Genomic DNA, 21,759 nt, shown 5'->3' on the forward strand with positions numbered 1-21,759 from the left:
TTTCTCTTTCTCTCAATCTCACCCTTTATTTCAGCTCTGATTAGCCTGCCCGCCGAGGCTCGTGGGTAGTATTCTAATGACCTGTGCCTAACAGCTTCTAGCTGCGCAGCGGCCCGGGCCTGACGAGCCTGTCAATCAAAGCGGCAGCGCTGACACCCGCTCAACGCACCGATACAGGTCACAGGGGCAACCCTGCAGTGATGGACAGGAGGAGAATAGGAATTCTGACAGATGGAGGTTGGAACCTATCGGAAGTTTAAAAGTTTTCTCAGACGAAGGGATATCAAGGATCGTGTGTTATCAGCAATCAGAGTTTATCCACAGCGCTGTCAGCAAGATGTCTGCAGTTTAACAGCATGCTCATATACTCAAAAGTAATAAATCGCTATGACCTTTGCATGCTTTTTGGTGCATTTTGAACAATATTAGAATAGAATTATATTAGAAATAGAACAGGAAACTGGAAAATACTATAGAACGAATCAGGAAATGTATTATTATATGATATAATATAGTGTTGTCAAAAGTACCAATGTCAGGTCAGAAATTAAAAATGTAATGATACCAGCATGTCTCACTAGCATTTTGAGCGCGGTACTTCAGTAAAAGTCAGAAATGTGACAAACAAAATTAAAAACGTATTTTTCACATCATGGAATCAGAAAGTTAGATATCCCTTAAAATTAATACGGAGCAATTCCACAACTCACTAAATCACTCCAATGTGCAATTTTGTTTCTTTTAAGAAAAAAATGGCAGATAAATTATTGTAAAATCATAATAATATCCAATCAATTTTAAGCTCTTTAAGAACAAACGGTCAATTGGCAAGTCTGTTTTGTTAATCTGACATCAACCAGTTCCTAAAATATCAGTCCAAATGTTTTGGACCGGTTTAATGGTAGTCTTCACAATAATTACTTCAGGTCTACTAAAATGATTAGTAAGCAACAAAATAAATAACTAACTATCTAATAACATTAAATAAATATCTAATAAAATTATTATTATTGTTGTTTTAAAGAAATGCATTCTTTTATTTAGCAGGGATGCATTAAATTGATCACAAGTGAGAGTAAAAATATATATATATTACAAAATATATATATATTGCTTTGGCCTTTCTGTTCATTGAATCCTGGAAAAAGAATATCATGTTTTTCACAAAAATATTTAGCAGCACAACTGTTTTCAACACTGATGATAATAATAATAATAATAAATATTTCTTGGTCAGCATATTAGAATGATTTCTGAAGATCATGTGACACTGAAGACTAGAGTAATGATGCTGAAAATTCAGCTTTACATCATAGGAATAAATGACATTTTAAAACATATTCAGATAAAAAAAACAACAACACTTGTTTTAAATTGTAATATTTTCACAATACAATAAGATCAAGGTCCAGAACCCACTAAGAATCTTTTGGTTGAAATATGACAGCAGTGCAGGTCTATAAACGTGTATAGTGTGTGTGTTATTATCGGGGGTGTCTGTGGGCCGCTGGGATATTACAGTTCATGTGTCAATCCTAAAAGAGGCAGACACAGATAGTATTTGAGAAGAAATGACCACACATGCTTCATTCATCTCTTACTGACATCTCTCCCTCCCTCTCGCTCTCTCGACATCCCTCTCTCCCTGACACAGGACTCTCACGGGAGAGGAAGGAGCCGTCATACTGCGAAAGGTCAACAATCACATACGCTGACAACACACACACAGACACACACACGCGTGCTGGACGCACACAGGAGGAGAAGAAAGAGGCAAGACAATGAAAAACCAACCTATAATACAACAGCACAAAGAAACAGAACATAGAAGACTTCTAGATGGACACAAACAAAAGACTGGAGGGGAAATGATAAAAAGGAAGCGGTATCTAGAGGATTATGTACAGTCTGCCTGACATTTGTACTAAGTAAACCCAAACAGCCTGAATATATAAGTACATATTTAGTTTAGCAAGCATTTTATACAAACAACTCAACTCACAATATTCTAGATAGCATTATTATAACATCAACACAAAGTCATATGAACACACACACACACACCTGTAGGGCCGATGTGGTGGGCGAGATCAAGAGTCCTTGCAGGTCAGACAGCAGATTAGGTGACAGGATGGAGCTTTTGGGTGTAGTGACCGGTGCAGGTGAGACTGTCAAACAAAACAAGAACAACAGAATTAAAACCCAGGCCCATGTATTAATACTTTCATTGGTCCTGTTCTAAAACCTAACTAGAGAGCATATTAAAACATCTAAAGCTGTTCCAAACCATTTCTGAACCATTTACGTCATGATGAGGAAAAAAATATATGTAAGTCACACTGGACTATAAATCGCATTTATTTAGAACCAAGAACCAAGAGAAAACATTACCGTCTACAGCCGCGAGAGGGCGCTCTATGTCTTCAGTGTAGACTACAGGAGCACGGAGCAGCATAGAGCGCCCTCTGGCGGCTGGAGACGGTAATGTTTTCTCTTGGTTAGTTTCTCTTGGTTAATTTCTCTTGGTTAATTTCTCTTGGTTAATTTCTCTTGGTTCATGTCAAATTAATTTTGATAAGTCGCACCTGACTATAAGTCGCAGGACCAGCCAAACTATGAAAAAACTGCGACTTATAGTCCGGAAAATACGGTACTTTAATGAAGGAATGAAGTACAATACCATGCAGCATTGTGAATGAAAACTCAAAAAATAGGGACTTAAAAGGGGTTAGTTCACCCAAAAATGAAAATTATGTCATTAATGACTCACCCTCATATCATTCCAAACCCGTCATTTAACTAACTATCAATTTAAAATGGTTGTTTATACATATTTAAACAATGTATTTTAAAGGTATTGCAAAATATGCATGTGCATATACTGTATATATATATATATATATATATATATATATATATATATATATATATATATATATATAAATTATTTTAAGAGTGTAGGGAAACTGATCTATTATATAATCCATATAATCCATAGTGCTTCATAAAGGATGGAGGGGGGTAAAAAGTTATTTGCAGAATCATGGGTAATGAAGTTTTTCACAAGAAATTATTCTATTAAACAAGATTATTTTAAAAATAAGTTGAAATAATGCAGACAGATGGCTTCAACAGAAGCCTATACCACTAATTAACAAGCTCAAAGTAGATGTGTCTTTAAAGTTCTAGTTATTGCTCTAGTTCTTGTTATTGTTATAAAGTTTTTATTCAAAATCAATTCCCCTAGGAAGAAAATGATTAGGTTTTTTACTTCAGAAACCACTATGTAGATGGTAGGCAGGTCACTGGAGTTTGGAAAAGAGCTATTCATTATATATCACAAAAGAATAAAACCAAAATCATTTAAAAAAAAAACTGAGTAAGCAACTCACAGTCATCCAGATCAAGCAGAGACACTTCCTTCTTCTCAACTTGCTGAAAAGAAACATTGATGCCAGATGTTACACACGCAGAATAATATACAGCAAACCTTCATACACAGTAAGTGTGTTTGTGCTCTGTTGTACTTCTCACCTTTATGACTGCTTTAGACTGGACAGGTTTAGGCTTTGTGTTTTTCTTTTGATCTGTTCCCGAGTCTGAATCCGAATCCAGTTCTGATCCGGATTCAGACGAACTCTCAGACGAGGAACTCTCGGAGCCCGATTCACTTTCGGATCGGGATTCAACCTTCACAGCATTTCCATTCTTCTGCTTCCTGTTGTAGTCACACACAGACACAGAAACAACTGAACTATTTGAGTTTACTAACTAAATGAATAACTGCAAATCAACCTACATCCAGTAAACACACCTACATTTATAACCTTCCTTTTAAGAGTTTCTTATGCACTGAAAACTACAATCAATTATGTAAAAACATGTTTAAATCTTAACTCCTGGGTCTTTTTTTGACAACCCGAAAAACTGTTAGACAATTAGACATTACTAAAGAACATTTCAATATTAAAATAGCAAAAGGGATGTCGTTTGATAGAGACAGAGAGCACAAGAGAAAAACCTGGCTAAATTAGCGGAGGGAAAAAATGTCTGTGTAATTGTGAGACGATTAGATGGATTCATTTGGTCTTTGGATTTCATTTGCTCAGAACATGTGATACACACACGAACACACACGAACACACACACACACACACACACACACACACACACAAACACACAGGCTATCTAACTGAAGTGTGAACAGTTCAACGGCAGCATTAAAGCAGGTTCTGAGTGTGTATTAATGAGAGCATTTCACGGTAGTTGAGGATGTGGGAGAGAGCCTTAAGTCATGCACAATAATGACAGAACAGCAAACAAAACAGGCAAAGAGTGCATCGCATACACACACACACATGCGTGAGTGTGTGTGTCTATTAGCTGCTTAATTACCGCCTCTAATAAAGGCAGCAGGGTCAACTACAGAAACGTTACATCACAATAATTAACAGAGCAAACTGTGTGGATTGGACGAAGTCATCATGTTTGTGTGTTTTTATGCCTTGCAAATGTAAACATTTAGATTTATGTGGTGAACTAAACATATTCTTTTTAGCAAAATTGCAAAAGGGACTTTTGATAACTTTGGAAGCATCTGTAAAAATGGGTTAAAAAAAATATGGTGAAATAAATTATTTGCATTGGATGCCATTGATTCATAAAACAAAATGTGCATTTATGAACTTACAGCTTTTACTGAGTTGCATTAAAGCTACTCCGTTCACAGATATCTCTGTATTTTGAAAGTTAAGCAAACTAAAAATGCAATGAAAAATATAAATGTTAATTCTGGCACATAAAAATGCATTGCTAAAAATAAAATGCATAGCTTCTTTGTGGTGGGGTCAGTGAAAACATTAAATTACTGAGAATAAAAACCTAATTGTTGAGGCCTGGCGAGTGTGAACGAGAGAAAGAGAGAGAGAGTGTGTGACTGTGTGCATATGAACAGATGGAGGGGGATATTATTGGTGCCACATTTTATTAGTCACGTTTTATGCAGCAGCATACACAATGACACAAACACACACATTGAACACACAAATAATTTACCTCCTGCACATATATAAAACCCAAGTTGTACACGCTTCATCCATTTGTGTGCACACTTCAACAAAACCCCCGTATATGCAGATAAGATGACCAAAGTCAATCTCACATACCATCTGTCTATATATTTATGGCACATACACACTTCAAAATAGGCAACAGCATGTAAAGCAAGTATGAAGCATTGGAATTCAGACCACCTACTTTCTCAGTAGAGTTCGATGGGTGTTTAGCAAACATGCATGACCTTTAATGAAGGTTTATGCCTATGTGATTGATTAATGTATCAATTTAAATGAAGAATGCTGGGTTGGACATAAATATGAATGGATGATTTCTAAAATACAATGCAGTTTGGAAGTTTGGTGTTGGTAAGACTTCTGAATGTTTTTAAACGTAGTCTCTTTTGCTAATGAAGACTGACAAAACTACAGTAAAACAGAACTATTGTGAAATATCACTACAATTCAAAATAAGTGGTTTCTATTTGAATATATTGTAAAATGTGATTTATTTCTGTAATGTAAAGCTGTATTTTCAGCATCATTCCTGCAGTCTTCAGTGTCCCATGATCCTTCAGATATCATTCTAATACACTGATTTGGTGCTCAAGAAACATTTCTTATTTTTTATCAGTGTTGAAGACAGTTGTGCTGTTAAATGTCTTCATGGAAGATGTGATGATTTCCATGATGCATTTTAAAAACCGCCTATTTAAATTTGTCAGGATTTAAAAACTGCAGGGAATTTCTTTTGAAAGAATGAATGTGATTGGTCAGTGGGATACAAAGCAAGGTCATGATTGCTTAATTTAAATGAGCTCTTTTACACTGTGTGGGACCATTACCTGTCTTTGCTGTCCGGTTTCTGCTGTTGTAGTTTTTTGTTTTTTAGAGTTTTCTTCTTCTTTTCTGAGTCTGATTCACTGGAGCTCTTCTCCGATTGGCTGGAGCTGCTCCTGTTTGAATCTCCGCTGTTCTCCTCGCTCTCAGACTCACTTGCTGATTCTAAATGCACACAAATACAGGTCAAGACAAGCCTCAGATTCGCCAAAACACAAACCAATCCAAAGCTCATGTTTTACCTTCACTGCTGCTGTTGCTACTGTCTTCACTACTGCTTCCCTCTTTCTCCTCCTCTTCTTCTTCTTCTTCCTCTGAATCAGAGTAGAACTTCTCATGTGATTTGGCAGGTTTGGATTTTCTAAGTGCAGGGGCTCCAGCCTCTTTCACCTGCCCCAGTCATAAACAAAGAGGAAATGAAGTCATAATAATGTGAGACTTGGCAACATCACTGCCCTGTGAGTGAACTGTACGCTAAGGCCATTTAAAATTATAGATATAAGATATTTTTATCACTATCTTAAAAAAAAAAGACAAGGGAGTCTTACCGGTTCTACTACCTCCACATTTCTCACTGATTGGTCAGGAGCGACAGCCGGCCAATCAGAAAGCTCCAAGTATCCACTAGCCTGAGTATTGAGAGTATGAGAGAGTGTGCCAAGCTGAAACCGGTCCCGATCTAAAACGAACAAAAGAGGACAACTGAGAATCAGGTGAGTAAATGTATGTTAATGCCCTCAAATATATGTCATGGCGGCTGAAAACCTGTAAAGTTTTATTATCAAAGCAACGCCACAAACATCCCTTTAATGGTAAAAGTAAGATAAGATCATTCAAAAATTATAAAGTACAAGTTTAATAATTTTTTTTAATTTAAAATAATTTGTAAATTTAAAATTTTAGATTATTTTTCTAAAGACACTGGCATTGTGAGATTAATCGCAAATTATTATATTCTATTTACAAAAAAAAAAAAAAAAACAAGTGTCAATTTAAATATTTAGTAAATATTTTCCAGATAATATCAAACATAATTTTTTTTTTAACTTTAAATACATTATTAATATAATAATATTAATTATAATATTTCATATTATATTATGGATGTAATCATGTATATAATTATAAATAATGTATAATAAATTAGATTCAGCATTATTGTCATTGTATATTTATCACAAGATATATACGATTCTACAGTAATCTACTCCAATATAATCGAATAAATATTCAGCTGCATCATAAAAGTGCCATAAAAAGTTTGAAAACTGTTTTGCTATGCAAAATTAACAAACTAAGATCTTCTAGTTTATGACTCTAATTCTGGGTATGACTGTACTTCTTTGTCATAATAAACAAAAAAGCAATAAGTGTCTGCACAGGCCTTCAGGAGACGTGCTGGGTAATTGACATTAAACTGGCAGAAATGCCACGGCATTCAGGTCTGCCCACGTGCCCTTCTCACAATATGCTGGTTACATCCCATAATAACCCAGGTATATGAACGCATAATCACTCCGGCTCTGCAGAATATGAACATTAGCGAAAAACACCACTGCACACCACTAGCGGATCTAAACCACAAATATTAAAAATGACAGCAGTTAAGTGTCTCGCAAATGTTATAGGGTAAATTTATACCGCATTAATGAAATTAAGATTAATGGCTGTATGTTTCAGTATACTAATTTATTTTAATCTATACAGTAACCATAGGGACAATCATGAAATCATTGTATTAAAGCAAGAAACCGGAGCACAGATTTGAGATCAGTAGATTAGCAACAGCCCACTTGGTCGATTGATGAGTTTTTCAGCTTAAGCCTGACGATTCGCCTTCACTGCAGAGATCATATGTCACAACCTGTGTCTTCACGTGACTTAAAAACACACACAAAGACATGCCACTTTGAGTTTCATCACAGCGGAGCATAATCAGCCCTTACAAACTTTATTACCTCCTATTAAGGGCGGGACACGCTTTACCAAGCACCGAAAACGATACTCAGCGCAACAAATATTACCCCCAGCGACAGCCGGCATCAATCACACAGAGCACATCCTTCACGCTAAACCCAAATCCATCCATCCGTCCATCCATCCATCCATACATCTACAGGAGCAAATGAGTAACACCCTTTCCTGCTCGAGGGTGTAATTACTCCCGGTTAATTGCAGGTGCAGTGCGTGATCATACAGGAGGTAGTAATAAATCGACGTGTGGGTGTGTGCGGGGCGGACGGGACGCCCAGATTCAACTGTCTGTAATCAAATTATGCAGAATCCAATGATTCAATTCTGCACGGGAGGAACAGAAGGCGAAGCCTACAAATCCATGCCGCTACTCCAGAGAAAAAAAGCCCAGTTCAGAGGCGGGAAAAAATAACTGTGTGCCGCTTGATAGAATCAGGGGCAGAGTTTTTCTGCGTGCTGTATTGATGTTTACGGGTTAGACCTGCTGTCATGGCCTGCGGGGATGAATTCCCATGACAGTGTTGAGTTTTTCAGTTCTGAAGCCCTGCTGGAATGGAAAGATGTGATGAAATAAGAGAAACGGCAGAGAAATCGATGTCAGCAGAACTCTGGAGTTCGTATAGATGTGGTCGTGTCGTTTAGAATGAGAGCATGACGGAAAACTGACGGCTTTGGATTTTTTTTTTTGGTTTTAACATGCAACAAAGCTTTAAACATGAGTGATACAGCCTAGAAATGACTGACCTGCGGTGGTAACTGAAAAGTTGTAGGTTTGGATCTTGCACAGAATGATTTCAGGCATCCCCACACCTTATGACCACTGAATTTAAATGGCTTGTAAAATCATATATCATATTATATTCATTACAGATACTTTAATTACTCTTGAGTAAAACCAGAGATACTTTGTAAGAGACATGCCACTTCCTCAATCCTCAATACAACTATACTGCCTTAGGAAAACCCGTAACAGCAAAAATGGTGGTTGAATGTACATGTCCCGCCCCTCCCACTGGAAAGCCAATCATCTGCTTTTAACAGTCAAGCCAGGAAACATTTAAGCCTATCGTCTGGTTGCATTGACGTATGCGCACAGTTGAGGTTTTGCGACAGCAGAGACGATTTGGCGAGTATCAGTATAACATGTAAGAAAAAAGGCATTTTAAACCTTATTTTGGGGCAATGTCATCAAAAAAAAATTCAGCGATTTTTACCATATTTTAAAAGGACTTTGGTAATACACTTATATTTGGCACCCTTGGTAAATATGAGCAAATGCGGCTGTGAAAATAAATCGGCATTGTTTATAATTTGATCTTTCATAAAAAAAAAAATCAAATCACAAAATTCTAACGTTTAATTGAAATGAAAAATTAAAATTGGGGGGGAAACACAAATTAAAAAACACATTGGAGAAATGCATGTTGGCCCTGATTATTGGCACCTCTACAAATTCTTACGAGTAAAATATTTTCCCCCACTTTCCATTGTTTTACTTCAACGTTAGCGTAGAACTTTGTGAATTATTAGTTGGGGGCACTTTAATCACTAAAGAAATTGAAATGACGCTTCAAGGTTTTTACCTTTGAAGGCAGACTGCAGGACAGGAGCCGGTTTGGGTGCCATCAGGATGCGGCGAGCGTACTTGCTCAAGGCTCCGCTCTTCTCGTTTGGGACAATCAGCTGACGAATAAACCGTGTTCGGTCTCTGATGTCGTAGTTCTGATCGTACTTCCCCAAGTTCAAAATGTATTGAGTCAGCAATTTAGTCTGTATGACGGAAAGAAAGTGAGGTAAAACACAATCTGATTTCTAAAACAAGTCTGATTTGATTTTACCTGTTTGGAATTGGTCAGGTAGAGTTTGGCAGCAAGGTTGACGATCTGAAGTTTGACAATGTCTTCTTCGTTGGTGAAGGTCTTGGCCATCTTTCGCAGGACGTCGGGGGCAATTTTAGGCACGTGTTCACAGTATTCACCCATCAGCCAAAGGATGCTGGCCCTTGCCATCGGGACCTAAAGAGGCAACAGACATTAAATACACAGTTACATCTATATAAATCACACTATAACACTAAAACAGTTGTGTAATATTGCTCTCGTCTCTCACAGTGATGTTGTCGAAGAGTTTGGCCATGTGTTTGATGATGTCACTATGCTGTGATGGCTGAGTCTGCAGAAGTTTCTTGATGACTACGACGCTTTCAGCAACAACAGTCTCTACAAAGAGAAGAAATGCATGAATACACTGATAATCCAGTATACTATGTCTTTACTGTAGTAACCAGTGTTGAGGAGTGGCTAAGCAGCAACTTAACTACATTTTTGAGATGCTGAATTAATACACACTCTCCTATATGTGATGTCTTCTCTTAAATGTAGCTTTAGTGAGTCATTTTAGTCATCGGATTCATTCAGGCGATTTAGATAAATCGAATCATTCCTTGTGATCCATTTCTTAGGGAAATGCTGCAGTTTACCATATTTCAGAATTAAATATTTAAGAAACTACATATTAAGCGTTTTCTACTTTTATCAGCTGTGCAGTTTATGTACTTTGTATGTTAAATGCTGTCATCCTTATTGATCTATATTAAATTTTTATATTTAACAATATTTACATTTATATTTTGATTTATGAGTTGATCAAGACATTGAACTTCAAGCACTGTGTCTAATAACTAAACGAGATCTTCAATATGTGTGTGATTACCGTCTCTGTTGGACAGCAGCAGGACCAGGCCGTTGAGGCAGGTGTCTGTCACCTCAGAGATGTTAGTGGCACACCGGCCGATGGCTTGGATGGTGGCCGCCGCGAACGCCTTATCCTGACTCTTCACATATGTCTGGAACACACATATAACTGCTTAAAGCTGCTATTCCTCAGCTGCGTTTCTAAACCTAATGAGCTGCCTACCCAGAAAGGGTTTTGAGGCATCATAGAACTATTCAAACTTCATCTTAAGATTCATCTCAAGAGTTTTCTCCCCCCTTAGATTTAACTCAATCTATGAAGCTTTACCTGGAATTCTCTCAGTATGGTGGAGATGTTTGCTTCATTAGCCAGGTTGGTCAAAATCTCCAGCTGAAGGATTTAAACAAAAGCAAAAAAAAAAAAAAACATTAGGTAAGCAACAAAACATCAGCAAGCAAGCGGAAAAGACACATGAAGGTACTGTGAGTCAATGCTTCACCTTGAGTGTTTTGATGTGTGTTGCATCTGTAGACCTCACATAGAAGCTCTTCATGAAGGGCTCAAACATCCCCTAAAAAACACAGCAGACATTACCACAGGTCTACCTCAGATACTTTAGATGTTTGTTTTTTAACTGCAGTCTTCACCTCAAGACAAGACTACTCAGATTCTACATCAGCATTTACCATTTACCTCAGAAATGACCCTCACTAGTATACCTACATACTTTTTAACACATGGTTTCTTCAACATAATTTCTCAGTTTACTCTCAGTTTAATTAGACCTACTGTACTCAGATTTTACCTTTTGTATTCATCTCAGGTGAAATTCATTTAATAAAATTTTTTATCTCTATATAATTTGCAGTCAGGTTTACCTTAACACTATCTCGGGCTTTACCTCAGTGGTTTCCTAGACATTACCTCAGATTATTTCAGGATTAATTTAAGCAACGCTGGTTAGGTAGGTTTTAAAGATGGTATTTTTTTGAGCTGGCTTTACCTGGTCCTTAGCTGGTAATGAGCTGGTTTAAGATTATCCTTAGCAGGTTTAAGCTGGTCCTATAATGGTCCGACCAGTTTAGGACCAGCACATGACCAGCTTAAACCAGCTCAAACCAGCATCCCAGCTTTATAACCTACCTAACCAGTATATGCTGTTTATTTATTTTTTTATTTTTTTAAAGTGTTCACCTCAACCTTAGCTCAAAAGATGCATTATATTTTTATCACACAGTTTATGTCAGATATTACCCTCAGTTTGCATACATAATTGAAGCCTCTAATTTTACCTCAAAACTTTATGTAAGATTTACTTCATATTTTACCTCATGATATCTCTCAGAATTGAGGCCTACCTCTGATTTCACCTCAGTGTTTACCTCAGATCTTACCTTGAAATTAACTTGATATTTTACCTCATGATTTCTCTAAAATGTGTGGACTACCTCTGATTTGTACCTCTTAATTTACTGTATGGGTTTACTTGATATTTTACCTCAAGATTTTTCTCAGAATTGAGACCTACCTCTTATTCCCACGTCATTGTTTACCTCAGATCTCGAAATGTATTCTATATTTTACCTCATTCTCATTCAGAACTTAACTTGCAAGTGACTCCATATTTTACCTCAAGTTTTCTCTCAGAATTGAGCCCTACCTCTGAGTTTACCTCAGAATAAGCACTTGAAGTACACAAAGCTGATTCTAAATAATTAACAATGTTCATAACGTGTTCAGATTTCAGGAGAAAAGCAGGATGAATGTTTTGAGGAGTCTGTACCTTTCTCTGAATGGACATGGTGGCGATGTTCTGCAACACAACGTACTGAACTTCCCTAAAAGCGCCGAGAATGAACACAAAAACAGGAATTAGATTAAGAGATTTGATCTCCGTCTCCTGATCTCATAGTGTGCATGTGTTACCTGTGGCTCCTCAGGAGCCTCACCAGGGACTTGGTGATGATGTTAAGTTCATGTTTAGGAGCCAAATGCCAGTAGAGCTGAGATACTGCCATCACAACCTGACAAAAAGAAATGATTAATGTTATTAACAAAAAGCTATGCCTTTAAATGTTAAATGTAAGGTACTTAAAAGCATACCAAGAAACTAAAACACAAAATCATCATGGTTTTTCCATGGTATGTTTTTACGAAGGGAGAGAAAGGTGAAAAAAAAGACGAATGGACATAAAAAGTAGCTTATGAAAGAGAGACAGATTAATGGGAGACGTGGTGGAGAGTCCCAGTGACATGTGAAGTGAGAGAAAGAGAAAGAGGAGGGTTTGAGCGAGGTTGAAAAAGAGATAGATGGTGATAGATTAGGAAGCCTTCAATGTATGTAATGATTTTGTCTTCCCCAAATTACTTTGACCCCAATATATGAACAGGACAGCAGACTTCAACACATCAACCGCTAAAGCAGCAGAGAGAGAGAGAGAGAGAAAGAGAGAGAGAGAGAGAGAGAGAGAGCTGATAAAGACAGAGTGCAGACTGAGTCTAGAACAAAGCAGGACAAGTTTTAATCAAAACATATCACACACACAAGTACAAAAAACACACATACACAGAGACCTTGAGCTTTCAGGTTGATGGAGCACTCGAGTCTCCTTGTGTGTGTGTGATGTAGGAGGGAATAACATTTTCTGAGCACATTTTTAAGGCCTAGTGTGTGTAACATGATGGAGTTTGGTCTGATACAGCCTTGGTCCCGCTAACATTCTGATGTACAAAAACACACACTCGCACTTAAACACAAAACACACACTCAGGTGCGTCCTGAAGGCCTTGGCTATTGCTCAGAGTTGAACAGGAATGAGCATAAGAGAGAGAGAGAAAGAGAAAACTGAAGAGTGAAGATGTGTGGGGAAATGGAAATATGTGAGCATCTTAAAGGATTATTACAGATTAAATATGAATTAATAAAGAAAGGTTCACGATAGGCTGAGAATTGTTCATATTTATTTTCATCGTATTTTCTGTTGTTCTGTTGTTGTTGTTGTTGTTTTTTTTAATCATTATTGTTCTGTTTTGATTAATATACCAAAATATTGATTAACTCTTTGTATTATTATGTTTTTTGTCTGTTAATACAAATAAAAAGAAGAAAGGTTGTAACTACTGGCTGAAAACCATCTTACCTTACCTTCTATTTATAATATTTGTTATATTTATATTTAATATTTAATGCTAAATCTATATTAAATTACTATCTATTAATAATTATTATAATTATTATTTACTTTAATATTGATATAAGAATATGAAACAATAAGTATTATGATTAATAGTGTTTTATAATAATAAAAAATGTTTATTATTGATAATACAGGCCACTTTAATAATATTTGCTATACTAGTATTTATATAATTATGCCTTTTATATTTTATGCTTGAAACATATTCAATGTAATAGATTAAATGTATCTGTAATAATGATGTAAAAAAATTAATAATAAAGATTATTATTTAATTATTAATAAACATTAAACATATTATATATTACTATATTAACTTTAAAAAATATTGATTTAATAATAATAATAATAACAATTAATAATTCTGTTTCTATATTTAAAATTGCAGAAGTTACTTGATTTTTTAATTATGACAGATTTGCTCCAAGAATATTCCTTTAAACAGAGTGTTGTGTATAAGTGTGTGTGTGTGTGTGTGTGTGTGTGTGTGTACTCACTGCTGTGTTTCTGCTCTGTAACAGTGGTTTAGTGTTTCTGAGCAGGAGTCTGTGGTCTGGATCCATGATGTACAGATTGGACTGCTCCACTTTCCTTTCCTCCTCTGAATCATAAAACGCTTTCTCACTGTTCTCGTCAAACACAGCGTCCTACAATCACACACACAATTACTGAATAAAAACATCACAAAAATCCAGAGATCATTAAACCAACTCTAAAAATGGTTAAAAGGAACACCAGCAACTTCCTCTTGTGAAACAATCACTACAGTCTACATAACAGCAGTCCCTCCTTCCTACCTGAAACCCTCAATGCTAGCATCGAAAAAGAAAACAAAATGAAAATAGGATTAGTAAAAAATGTTAAGCAGTAATTTTGTGTTCAAATGAAACGACTAATCTTGATAGCGGAGCTTAAAAAAAAATGAGAAATCATAATTAAATACTGTCTGTGCTTAAACACACTGAGAGTGACTCACTTCTTTCCACGGGCTGACAAACTGTGTCCTAGCGTAGCGTGTCAGCATGTGTATGATGACCACCTGACCCCACTCCTCCACGTCCACCAGCAGGTTACACAGCTTCCGATAGTTCTTATGGATCAGGTCGATCCGGTCCGGACAGACCTCCTCAAACGCCATCACCACGCTGCCGGCCACAAGCTACAAAAAACACAGGACAAACAGCAGCTTAGCCACCCGTTAGAAACCCCTTCAGAAATTCTACATCAGTCTGAAGTGTTTTTTCACTCTGTGGTACACTAGTAAAGTTAAAGAGCCACACAGATGGGAAATCAAAAATGACCTGTATTACAGTGTATGATGTAGCTGTCCATCAGTGTAAACAATGTGCAAAGCAATTAAACACGATTTATAAAGTCATTGGCTTCTAAAGTAAGGAGTCGACTCTGAATCGCTGAAACGAGTCATTATAGATTTAAAATCTTTTGCCCATCTCTATGTACGTCACTAGGAACACTTTGCATAATAATCTCCGCCTACCATCTTGATAGAAACAAAACTCTGACCTGCAGAGTTTGAAGAGGGTTCATTACCAACTTTATTTAGACCAACGAGCATCTCCAAATCACAACGCGAAGTATGATTATGAAGTTATGTATTTGTTTTCTCCCGAGCGTCTTATCAGTATGTGTGCTGTCTGCAGCCTGTCTGCGCTGATCGTCATGTACAAACACGTCATTAATGAAGTGTAACTCCGTGAATACTCAATGAAGAGACATGAGAGAGATATCTATAGAAAGCTTGACATGTCTACTTTAAAACTAAACAAGTGCTGCCGAAAACAGATTTTCTGTGATAAAGTAATCCATATGAAAACAACGCGATGTCTGTTTTTCATGTCTCTCTTCATTATATCTAATGTGACCACGCCCCCGCGCTGAACACGCTATTCAGATTCAAACTGAAGCGCGCGGCTTGAATACACACACACAGAAGAAAAAGCAGCGAGACTGTTCAAGTTTTTTATTTTACCGTTTGCTTTGCGGTGAGAGGAATAAGACATAATTCACCCCAAACAGATGCTAACGCATTGTTTACCATGGAGGTGTGTGCGCAACAACCAATCAAAACTATGTCGGTTGACCAATCAGAACACAGTATGCTACCGAAAGGTGGGGTTTAAGGGAACTGAATCTTTTGAACAGCTTCGTGCAAACCGTTTGGGGATCTCTGAGAATTGAGGTAATTTTAAAATGATATTTTGACAAAATGACAATGTTTTTTAACCTTGGATGGATTTAAACCTAATGTACAGGACTTATAAACAGTGATAGGAAGCTTAGAATTTTCATCTTACTGGCTCTTTAAGTTTAGAGTCCTTCATTTTGATTGGTTGTTACAGATTCCAGGGGAGGTCAATCAACTGATTCGGAATGTTAGTTTAATTCTGAATATTTCATGATTTTTCAATATGAGTGGCCGTTTTATACACAAGAGCATTTTAGGGACAAAAATCTGGAAAATGAGAAGCAAAAAAAAAAAAAAAAATTATAATAATAATTAATATATATATATATATATATATATATATATATATATATATATATATATATATATATATATATATATAGATTCATACTATTATTTATAAAACTAATGATAATTATAACAATAATAAATGTGGTATCAGTGAAATAAATGACTGTTAATGTAAATGTTATTTTGGACTAATTAAATTAAATTTTCAATAATTTAATAGTTCAGGCATGAAAAAACAATACAAATTTGCACAAGATCAGACATTTTAAGTTTTTAGATGATAATAATTTATAAGAGAATTAAATGGTTATGAAATAACAAACAACAATTAATGATCCACTAAAAAACCCGAACTACCCATAAATATTTGTGCACCTGAATGACAAACCAACAGACCAGTGACTCAAACAATCCATTAGAGACCATTAGAGAAACATTATATTCAAATTATATTGATTTATCTGAGATAAACAAAAATTTAAGTGTATAAACAAACATAATTTAAAACCAAAGAAAACCAAAACCAAGAAAGCAATAATGTAACATTTTATCTGCACACACACACATATATATATATATATAAATACACACACACACACACACACACATATGTATATAAACACACACACACAAATTTTAGTTTTATGCTTCGGTACTCATGTGGAAAGTGTCAGTTTGAATATTGGCTGTTATTATATTGTAATTCTACCTAACTGAACCTGCTATAAATATATATTACATTTGCATAAACATGAAAAGAAGAACAAAGTCATCTGTACACATTCACTATTACACTGTGTCTAAAGTTATAAAACTGTGGAGACACACACAAACACATGCTGCACACACACACACACACACACACACCTCTACAGCGTCTGGCCAATTATCACTCACCCGCTTCTCCTGCAGCAACCCTAAAGATGTGCTGGAGGTTTCTAATTGCAAATTAAGCTGATCAGGTTATATATGCGTCGTAATTACAAACCTCAGTGTGGTCTCAAAACAAACAGATGCTTGGAAGATGACAACCTGTTCTGCTTCCCACCGAGCTAATATAACACACCACTCTCACTTTAGACTAATGAACTACAGTATATGAGAGAGAGTGTGTGAAAACAACACAGAGAGAGAGTTTGAGCAGGTCAGGCGCTTCATTCATCATCATGTGACTTCAGTTCCAGCTCCAAGGGAAGAAAATTACATCTAACTGATCACTTACAAAAAGGGTGCAAAACAGTTACAAATACAATTGTAGTTTTTTTTACTGGAAATTGTTTATCAGGACAACTCAAGCCAAACTCTCGCCACTGTATATACATTGTGTGTGTGTGTGTGTATGTATGTATATGTATATATAAAAAAAAAAAAAATAATAATAATAATAATAATAATAATATATATATATATATATATATATATATATTTTTTTTTTTTTATTATTATTATTTATTTATATTCAAGAGAAACATTTGTAGTTTGTAATGCAGACAAAACAGATAAACAATTCAGATTCTGATAAACAATTTACAAACTTTTTTTAAGTTATTCTTATATGTATGCTTTTACATTTATCTATTGTATAATATCCATACATTTAAAAAAAAAAAAAAATCTTGTTATACATATATAATATTTATATAGCAAATACAATATTATATACACGCATAAATAATCTCAATCTAATTTATATACATCTTATTTTATTTGTTATTTATTTTCATTTTTAATTCTTCTTTGCATTAATATAAAATGTTGATAAATATAAATTGTGCACTATTAATTAATATTGCACACTGTAATCCAGTTCAAGTCTATGTGATGAACGGGTTTGGTTAAAAGTGCCGGTAATCTAAAAGTAGTCAGACTACATTACCTAATATGAGTAATCCAAATCATGTAGAAACGTTTAAGGAAGACGCAAGGCAGTCAAACAGTCTTCATTTCTTTTGTTTACTTTGATATTTTTGGTCTATCTTTGGATTTACTCTATTCACCGTTCATCTTTGGCGTCTCCCCATCTATCTGATCCCATATTACCCAACAAGAGCTCCAAGGTAAACTCCATCCACCATCAACAAGGCTCTCACTTACACACACCTCATCAAGAAACCTCTGCTATCTCTGCTGCTTGACAAGACTTTAATGGAACAATCACACTAAGCAAATGGTTTCTCTAATAACAATAAATTTCCTGTAAAATTATGAAGGGTACAGGACGTTTCCCTGGATCCATTTTGCCATGAATTCTAATTAAGGCCGGGCCGCGCTGACGGGAGAGGAAACAGGGAATGCTGGGTCATCAGCGAGCGAGGAGAGACGGAGAGAGACGCTGGGACGCTGCGGCTGTGATTGATGCTGTGCTTGCCATCAGACCGAAGACACACACACGCTCATATTTCATCAACGGCGACACATCCCATAGAGCTTCCTTTAGCAGCGTACAGGGGAAGCTCGTAGAGATGTCTATTATATCACAATAAACATTTCCAGTGCATATTCGGGTGAAATACAGCTCTGCACTAAAAGCCTATGAGGACAGCGCTAAAAAACATGACAACGTGAGCAGAAACCCCACGTACATAACTCAGATTTGAGGCCGGCAACAACGACCAAGTCCAGCGGATATGTGTTAAGATCATTTGCTGCTGAGACTTTGTCCAAGGCCCTGGTGGAAATGTTTTGAGCTCAGAAAGTGTTTCTTTTACTGCCAGAAGTGTTTTAGATAAAGAGAGGAACAGTGATAGGAAGCGAGACAGAAATAAATGTGGTGTTGTGCCTCCATCTAGTGATTGCATGATGTAAATGTAAGTTAATGTTCACAAACACACACACACACACACACACACACACACACACACACACACACATATATATATATATATATATATATATATATATATATATATATATACATTAATTAATACATACTTTTTAGAATATAGTTAAACCAGCCAGTTTCACACTGATAGAGCTGTATAAACATTGCATATTTTGCAATATTGTACAGGGCAGACCAAAAATATATATATATATTAATCCCATGCATTGATTTTTTTAATTACTTTTAATTATTTAATTTCTTTTAATGTACCATTTTATTTTAATGTAGTATTTAATAATTAGCATTTTTTTAATACTTTATCTTATTGTATTAAATGTATTTTATTTTATTACTTTTATTTTCATTTACTTTATTGGCTCCTTTTGTGGGCTTACATTTTATTTTATTTTATTTCAGTTAAAGTTCATTTTATTTCAGCAAAAAAAATTGTATGGTTTTAACTATAATAACAACCTTCCAAACAAACTCAAAAACATGAAAATAATACTTTAATTAATTAAAGTATAACTTAAAATTTATAATTTAAAATATTTTTAGAACAATATTACTAAAGTTTATTACAAAAAAAAAGTAAACAAAAAGGCTTAGTAAACATGCATTTGTTTCCAGTTTGAATGCAAAATAGACCATTTAATTCTATTAAGTCTCAATTATTTGTTGACCATTTTAATCACTAACAACATTTTGGTCATGTCTGTGTGAATATCAAGATATTTTACCGTGCTTTTGTCTTTCAGGAGTTTCTCAATCACTTCGATCAGATGCTCTTTCTGATCCGGGTCTAGACTGGAAGACAAAATCAGAGACCTCTGTATAACACTCGCTTGTTAACATACAGCGACCTCATCTGTGTGAGTGTGTGTGTTACCTGTAGAGTTTCTGAATGGCGTGAGCGGCTGTTTTCCTGACGTAAGGTGAAAGGTCGGTGGCTGCTTCTTTGATGGCCAGCATCATGATGGGGACGATGATGGGAACTCTGATGCTGGACAGGACCCTGAGAGCGCTCGCTCTGATCAGCTGATTGGGATCCTGCGCACACACACATATGATTAAAAAAACATGCGTTAGCTGACCCAAAACACTGGCTAAAAAAAAGGACTTAAAAAACTGGGAGGAGACAAGGGATGCACGATTTAAAAAAAAAAATAAATCTACTTGCAATTTTTCTGAAAAAAACTTGGCATTTAAAATGTGATTAGTTTGCTATGCAAAATTTGGCGTTATATATTAATATGGCTGTAAAATTATAATAATAATAATAATACTAACTATAAATATTGCAGTTTTTATTACAAAATAAAATATACTGTAACTGTACTACATATTATATTAATAAAATGCTATACTGTATATTGTATATTTTACCATAGATTACATACTTTTGGTAAAATAAAAAGAATTGTGAATTTGTAAAGAAAAGAAAAAAAAAATATATCATAAGAAATATTTTTGTTTACATTGCAACCATAAAATTACACTTGCATATTGGTGGAAGCTGTTTTATAATTTTTTTTTTATATGTATATATAGTTTTTAGAAATTTATTTGTTTGCTCTTTAACTACATAAACGAAATGAATATTTAAAATGTTTTCTGGGCAACTAGCTGAAATAAAATAAGTTTAAAGTAAAGCTATAAAAATCACTAAATAAAAAGACAATAATAATTACTTTGACAGTTCAACTGTAAAATTACAATACTAATATTTATAGCGGTTTCAATTTCTTCAAACTTTATTTTGACTAAAAAGAGCAGTGCATTTATTGAACTGAATTGCTGCCTTTGTGATTTGATAAATCGCACAATGCCATATCGTAATTTCAGTTTTATTTTGATAAATCATGTAAAGCACAATAAGAGCATCGTGGGAGAGGAAAGGGGCGGGACTTACCTTGAGCGCCCGCTGAAAGGTGCTGATTGACAGGAGGGCGAGATCCTGCTGTTCCTCTGCATACCGGACCAGGTACACATACACCAGCTTCTTCAGCTGAAACATGCAGACACAACAGAACTACATATTAAAAACAGTCCAGTTAACTTTAAGAAGTAGATAAAGAATCATCATCCAATCCCAGCTTTAACAAACTCATATGCCATTTTAATATCACGAAACAGTCTGATCTGCTTGTGCTCAAAGGTGAAGGGTCAAAGGTCGGCTCTCCGTTTAATTGCGTCCAGCTCTTGGGGTGACGACAGGTCGTTAGCGATCAGGGAGTCACGACGACGCATTCCATCATCATCACCATGGCGATTAGCAGCCAAATGGAAAAACATCACTCACTTCATAAAGAGAGACATTACCCATCTGCCCCTCTGTTTAATCAGATTTACATACAGCGGCCTGCTGATCAGGGATTGGAGCAGCCGTGCGCATGTTAATTAGACAGCTACTAAATGAACCGCTGGCATTTATGAAGCAGAATTATAAGAGGAGCAGAAAAACAAACCTGATGGAGAGAGGGATTGCTTTTTTCATGCAAGATGGTTGTTGCTTGGTTTTTATAATAAGGGGCACAAATAACCCCAAAAACAAGTTATTGTGCTTTAAACCGATCATAAAAAGTGCACTCTGAGGATTCAACCAGAATTTCAAGGGGATCCACAAACACACAAAAAAATATTCTATACATATTATAAAATATATAGATTATTAAATGT

The 21,759-nt window shown here is 35.5% G+C and overlaps 1 protein-coding gene across 1 annotated transcript in view; it reads right to left on the reverse strand.

Annotated features, from left to right (window-relative positions):
* LOC113075115 (AP-3 complex subunit beta-1-like) overlaps positions 1–21,759 on the reverse strand; it is a 57,556-nt gene that overhangs the window by 22,326 nt on the left and 13,471 nt on the right. Inside the window, exons 4-22 of the mRNA XM_026247854.1 lie at positions 20,993–21,088; positions 19,970–20,130; positions 19,821–19,887; positions 14,736–14,918; positions 14,257–14,406; positions 12,489–12,586; positions 12,346–12,400; positions 11,062–11,133; positions 10,890–10,952; positions 10,581–10,713; positions 9,978–10,087; positions 9,707–9,883; positions 9,452–9,638; positions 6,443–6,573; positions 6,137–6,284; positions 5,900–6,059; positions 3,535–3,718; positions 3,393–3,435; positions 2,065–2,168 (exon numbers count right to left, since the gene is read on the reverse strand). Coding sequence (XP_026103639.1) covers positions 2,065–2,168; positions 3,393–3,435; positions 3,535–3,718; positions 5,900–6,059; positions 6,137–6,284; positions 6,443–6,573; positions 9,452–9,638; positions 9,707–9,883; positions 9,978–10,087; positions 10,581–10,713; positions 10,890–10,952; positions 11,062–11,133; positions 12,346–12,400; positions 12,489–12,586; positions 14,257–14,406; positions 14,736–14,918; positions 19,821–19,887; positions 19,970–20,130; positions 20,993–21,088 — 2,322 coding nt within the window. The remainder of the gene's footprint in view (positions 1–2,064; positions 2,169–3,392; positions 3,436–3,534; positions 3,719–5,899; positions 6,060–6,136; positions 6,285–6,442; positions 6,574–9,451; positions 9,639–9,706; positions 9,884–9,977; positions 10,088–10,580; positions 10,714–10,889; positions 10,953–11,061; positions 11,134–12,345; positions 12,401–12,488; positions 12,587–14,256; positions 14,407–14,735; positions 14,919–19,820; positions 19,888–19,969; positions 20,131–20,992; positions 21,089–21,759) is intronic.

The sequence above is a fragment of the Carassius auratus genome, unplaced genomic scaffold (genome assembly GCF_003368295.1).
Source record: "Carassius auratus strain Wakin unplaced genomic scaffold, ASM336829v1 scaf_tig00016376, whole genome shotgun sequence".
NCBI lineage: Eukaryota > Metazoa > Chordata > Actinopteri > Cypriniformes > Cyprinidae > Carassius > Carassius auratus.